Source organism: Populus euphratica, unplaced genomic scaffold (assembly GCF_000495115.2).
Source record: "Populus euphratica unplaced genomic scaffold, PopEup_1.0 scaffold3.1, whole genome shotgun sequence".
In the NCBI taxonomy this organism is placed as follows: Eukaryota; Viridiplantae; Streptophyta; class Magnoliopsida; order Malpighiales; family Salicaceae; genus Populus; species Populus euphratica.
The window spans coordinates 5658832-5665080 of record NW_011499847.1 but is presented as its reverse complement, the minus strand read 5'-3'; the positions used below and the strand labels follow the sequence as shown (position 1 = coordinate 5665080).

At 30.9% G+C, this 6249-nt stretch overlaps 1 protein-coding gene across 3 annotated transcripts; it reads right to left on the bottom strand.

Moving 5' to 3' along the window:
- Nucleotides 1-2668: 2668 nt before the first annotated feature.
- Nucleotides 2669-5254, bottom strand: LOC105110415 (probable phytol kinase 2, chloroplastic). Of its 3 annotated transcripts, XM_011005466.1 has the most exons (7): nt 4796-5068; nt 4458-4621; nt 4090-4157; nt 3879-4010; nt 3397-3512; nt 3121-3235; nt 2669-3016 (listed from the first exon to the last, which is right to left on the bottom strand). In XM_011005466.1, exons 2-7 carry the CDS (start codon nt 4572-4574, stop codon nt 2839-2841), a joined length of 726 nt encoding a protein of 241 aa, XP_011003768.1. In that variant the 5' UTR covers nt 4575-4621; nt 4796-5068; the 3' UTR covers nt 2669-2838. The 3 variants fall into 3 exon arrangements, with proteins under 3 accessions (XP_011003768.1, XP_011003752.1, XP_011003760.1); XM_011005450.1 differs by lacking the exon at nt 4458-4621 and having other exon boundaries at nt 4796-5254; XM_011005458.1 differs by lacking the exon at nt 4796-5068 and having other exon boundaries at nt 4458-4726.
- Between the last annotated feature and the right edge of the window lie 995 nt (nt 5255-6249).

Genomic DNA, 6249 nt, shown 5'->3' with positions numbered 1-6249 from the left:
TAGGAGGCGATTAAGCTTTTTGTAGTGGTTCAGAGGCTTTAAAAGGCTGGAGGTGGGAGATCGGATGAGAGAGAGAGAGTTGCCGGTAAGAGGGGAGAGAGAGTTTGAGGTTTTGCTACGGTGTAAACTTTAGCATGGTACGCTGGTACCACGGAAGGTTTTAAACCGCTGGATCGCGAATGAATTGATCATTTAGCTGTGATTGACTTGATCTGCAAGTTGATCGGACAGTCTGGATAGGCTAAGCTTTTAATCTAGTGTGTCGCGGTGTATCGAGAGCTGGGTACATCGAGTAACGTGGCACAACAGGATAGAAGGGCAGATTATTTTAAGGGCTAAGATGGATTTGGGTTTTAATCCAAAATGGTAAGCCCTATTGTATCCTATTAAATCAAATGTCCATAACTAAACATTGTTAGATCTAACTGTTATGATATTTTTGATATTTTTCAAATTGTTTTTTTAAAATCAATATCTTACTCCAGTGAAGAAAAAGTAAAAAAAAAAACCTGAATAGTAACCAAAATCTATACTCTTTCTTTCTTTTCCCCATCTCTTTTTCTCTTCTTCCTTCTGTCGAATTTTCACTGGCCATTTATAGCCAATGAGGAGGGGACATGAAAATCTCATGATTGTGGCACGATCTGTTTTTAAAAAAAATTTATTGTTATACTTGTCCCGCCTACCATCGGCACAATTGCTCCGCCTATTATGACAAAAAATTTGTATTATTAATTTTGTTTTATTATATATAATAATAAATATTTATATGGGTAAAACTAAAAACTCAAATCAGTATTAGAGAAAACTCGTTTCAACCGCTAAAAATCAATTTTAATTACTGAAAAATATGTTGAAACATTAAAAAAAAACTCTTTATACGTATCAACTCGGTGGACTGTGTTTTTTGATAAAAAATAACAGTTTTGACCTAAAAATAGTCTGAAACTTATTTTTTTTTATCCCGGCCAACATGGTTGATCCATATTAACCTGGTGGACTCGATTTTGATCGAAAATAACAGTTTTGACCTAAAACGACCCAAAACTTATTTTTTACCCTGGTCGACATAGTTTGATCGTATTGACTCAATGGATTCAATTTTGATAAAAAAATGATGGTTTCGACCCGAAATTCATTTTTTAGCCTAATCGACATGGTTTGACTCCTATTGACTTGGTGGAATTGATTTTTATGGAAAGATGCGGTTGACTAGAGAAAAATATATTTTTAAATTTTAAACTTTCTTCTTAATTTTTTAAATTTTTTTATGAATAATAAAATAAAATAATATTCAAGTGAATCCAAAATTAGGTTATAATATCATCTCAAACTGAATTAATTAAAGATGAAAATGCAGTGGCATACGATAATTGTATTTTAAGATAAAGTAATCATCATAATATTTTATTTTATTGATTAATGTTGAATCATCATAATATTTTATTTTATTGATTGATGTTGACGAGACAGTACATAGTTGTAACTATCATATTGTTTTGTCTTTATAGAATATGTATATTTTACTAACTTAATAATTTTCAATTTTTTTTTTATATTAGGCAAAAGTAAATAAACAAATAAAATAAAAATATATTTATTAATTAATATTTTGTTAATACATTATAATAATTTTGATATATTAATATTAAAAATAAAAAAATTATTTTAACATAGTTTCAAGTAAAAATACTAAATAATTTAAACTTTTGAAAACACTGAATCACCATTTATAAAACTATTAAGTTAAGATAATTTAATTATAGTATTATTTGATATTGTGATTGGAATTATATTTTGTTCTAATCATAATTTATAACTATTTAGTAAATATTTTAAATATAGATTTTGGAGATGAATCTCATTAAAAATTGAGTTTGTATCACTAGATTTGGTGAAACAAAAAATTATTGTTTCACTTTTACCCGCGCATTGTCAAGAGAAAGAAAAAACTTAAGGCTCACATAATTTGTTATTTGCATCCAAATGGATTATTTCACTTAGCACTGTTCATGTGAACAATAATACATGAATTAAATTTAATTCATGTATCATTGTTCACATGAATAATGTGAACAATGACTCCATCGTTTATTGAATCATTTCCGACCTGAATTTTTTTTTAAAATTTAGTATTAAATATTATTTTATAACACTATATAAATTAAAAAGAGATTGAATGATAATATAACATTTGTATAATTTAATTATAATTATAATTTTATTTATGATAATATTTTACCTAATTTTTTTATACACTCAAAGAACCATGAAAAATATAATCATTATCAAATGAATTTCATACATAATAAAATTATAAACAAATTAATGAAACAATTAAAATATTATTTATTTAATAATATAATAGTGATAATTAAATCTATAATATTTAAATTAAAAACTATTAATATTAATATATATTATTTTTAGTTATTTTATAATCTTAATTTAAAAAACATATTTACTCAAACATATTAAATTATTTTTATTTAAATTTAATTTCAACTATAGTTTTAATCAAACATGTATAAATACCAAACTAACCTCAATTAAAAATAATTTTTTTATTAAAAAAAATAAATTAAAAAAATAGTGAAATCAGGTCCCTACCAGGAATCTCTAGTCTAGGATAAGCGAACAGGACCCTGTACGTTCAGCGCTGATTAGATGAGGACTCAGTTCAGGAAGCTGTCACTTTTCACTTGGTTAGGCCATGGGGCTCGCAAGTATTAGTACATTCGAGTTTCTGACCATCGACACTTCTCACACGTAATACATTAAGCATGAATTGACCAAAGATAAGAATGCTAGCTCACAAGCAAACAGCAATTCTGGACATCAGAAAACAAGGTGGCCCAGCAATATAGAAGTTAGGGTAACTGTTAGGTTATCATCAAGCTCTGTACTTATGGGGAGTGATTCCACAAAAGCCGAGGCAAGAGAGACAACCAAGAAACCCAATAACATCTCCCGGCTTTTCTGAACATATCCGAAAGAGGCGAAATAATACATAAACCTGTCACCATATCACCTGATCACTAACCAACCTTCTACATTATGCATCAGCACAAACAGCATCAACAAATTTATGACATGAGATTACGTAAGAGTAAGACTCACCCAACAGAAGCCACGAAACCAGCCAGGGCCATTGCAACACTACCAGCTATAGACTTGTTTTTGTTGTATGGGATTTTCTGCCTTCCAAAGCGCCTTCCCACAATGTCTGCCATCCCTGGTTAAAAAAGAAGCAGGAAAAAAAGGCAGTTATTAGGCACAGCACAAAAAGAAAGTCTCAAGCATATCAGTTCTTCCATGTACTGAAACTTAAATGAGTAAGCAGTCTAGTTATACGTTGAAGTAAAGAATGTATATTACTGATCAATTAAAAAATACCATCTCCAGCACACAGGTTGCATATTGCTGCAATTGCAACCGGGGAAGTCCTCCAATAGATTGCACAAGCACCGGTAATTGTCAAGGCATAGTACAGTGGTCCTTTAAGAAGTTCCCTGATGAATGGAGGAAAGATGAGGTGGTCAAATTGAGTATCATAAATATCATGATATGTCAAACTCCAAATAAGTACTAATGGATCGCTTAGAAAACAAGAAGTGTTCGTTCAGAAACCTTTATCTAAGAAAAATAAGCGCCAACCTAGCAGTTATCTTCATAACAAAACAACTCACTTAAAAAATATGTACAGTAAGTATCCCGTCTAATCCACCAAATCAAACAAAATCTTGAGGAACAAATCAGGAGTAAAATGCGCAGCTGAATCAGTTCAAAACGGGAGGGATCAATAATGAGAAGGAAGCCTTCAAGACATTTAACACGGAGGCTTCATGAATTTTACATCCAGAGCTGTAAGTTATAACCTGCGGTCTCCAAATCTGCTCATTGATTTCACCGTAGCTTCATCCTTCCACGTTCCAGATCCAATAAGAAGCATTCGTATTATGTTAACACCAGGAGTTAAAGCTGCTAAAAGTGCTCCCCGATGGCCAGAACTACAATAATTTGTAATAGCTGTTTAATGGGACAGATTTATAGCAATATTATGCCAAGCTTCTCTAGTCATAAAATTACCTGAAAATCGGCCACCACAGCATAAAAACTAACCCGATGCTTATATGCACGAGCTTCCTATTCAGTTTCTAAACAAAGAAAAGAAGAAGGTCAATCAACCCCTAATTAGCTGAACACGATAGGTTATTTCATAGGAGAAGATTGATATTTCACATCCCATTTTAAGAAACAAGGTATGACTCATAGACAATATCTCCTACGAAGCAAATAATAAATGAATATCACCTCATGGAATCTATCAAAAAGCAGAAATTAACATCGATAATTCATGTAAATTCCCAGTAGTCGTTATGCAAGCTTGTTAATCAAAATATAGTGCAAAAAATCAGGTGTTTATCCTAAAACTAAAGCAAAAAAAAAAAAAAAACCTGGTCAAGCCCGTGTTTTGCGGTTTCTTTCCATAGTTGCAGAAACGCGAAAATAACAACGGCCGACACAACAGCCGAGCAAAGATCGGAGACAACTGGGTTACTACCAGTCCACATTGCAGCCGCCCACGGTATTTTGCTTGTCTTTGTCAACGTTTTAAGGCCTAATTAACAGCAAAAAAATTGGTTTTTGTTTGTTTTCCGGAAGGGTAGCCTTGCCAACCTAGAACGTTTCTTTGTTTATTTAAATTGTTTTTAATTAGAGATATATTAAAATAATTATTTTTATAAAAATAAATCAAAACAATAGAAACAGCACGATGGAGCGAGAGAGTGACCTGGTCGAAGACGTGTCGTTTTGTAGTTTCTGCAAAGAAACGAAGGATAGAGAGAGCGATAGTAGCGGATAAACCAGTGGCTATTAAATCGGAGACGACGGGATTCTGATGAAGCATAGCTACTGCTGCTATCTTTATTGTTGGATCCCCTCTAGATCTCCTCAATGATGTTTGAAATCCGACCTCAAATCTAGGAGTACAACTATTACTGATTCTTTGACAAGGAGCGAGAATGAAAATGGGCTTCAAGTTAGAGAGAGGTCTGCTGTGAGGGTGATATCGAAGAGAGGCATGGAAGGAGCAGTTCAATTTACTCGAGCGCATTTTGATTTTGTTTTGGTTGTTCGCGCAAATAATTTCAACGATCAGTCATGCGCGCTTGGCCAAAATCGTTAAGCCGTTTGGAGAGACAACAAACAGCACAGTTAATTCCTTAAATTGTTAGGGCATCTCCATGGAGATGCGATATCAAAAAGATAAATTAATAAAATAATATTTTAAATAGTATAAAATATAACTTTTTTAATTATATATTCTTCAATAAAAAAATTATTAGAAAATCCAATAATTTTATTAGAGAAAAATAAATAAGTGTTTTAATAATTATGATGTTATTTTTTTTACATATAACTATATTTAATTAGTTTATATTTTTATTGGTCCCACTTTATTAGTTTTGATTTTTTTAAGAGATATATAAAAATAATATTTATAGAAAAAAACAGCATTTTAACATTTTATTTAATTTTTTAAAATATAAAAAACCAATAAGAAAAATTAAAATGTTAATTTTTTATTTTTAATCCATTTAGCAGCTCCATTTCTCACCATAAAATTATATGAGATTTTTGTGTGCTATTCTACAGTAATTTTGATTACCACCCGAATACTACAATTTTGTAATTATAGTGGTAGCCTTTTCTTCTTTCTTTTTTATTGTGTTTGCTAAAAAAAATAATTTTTTTGATTTAAAAATAATTTTAACATGTTAATATCAGAAATAAAAATATTATTTTAATACATTTTAAAATAAAAAATATTTTAAGAAATAGCCACTATTCCATTTCTCTCACATTTATTATTTTGAAAAACTTGTTTCAAGTTAAATTTTAATCTAAATTAATAATTTTTAAAAATTTCACTGTTAAAAAAATAACTAAATTTCTATGATCAGATACCTCCTCCTCATCCTTCTTTTTTTAATAATAAAAAAAAGACATTTCTTTTGCACAGTGGATTTAATTACGAGACATGGCCAGCTAAAACTTAAAAGGACGTGCTGTGGGGCTGACCTCGCAGAGTGAGGCAAAAAAGAATGTACTTGAGTATTGTTCCTTTGGTTTGGGCCTTTGGGCCCAGAAAACAGAAAAAGGATGCGAGGACAGTACCACCCACTTGCCCGTGGGGTGGGTTGGCTTCAAGAATTTTAATTAGCTTCACCAAACTTTTAAACC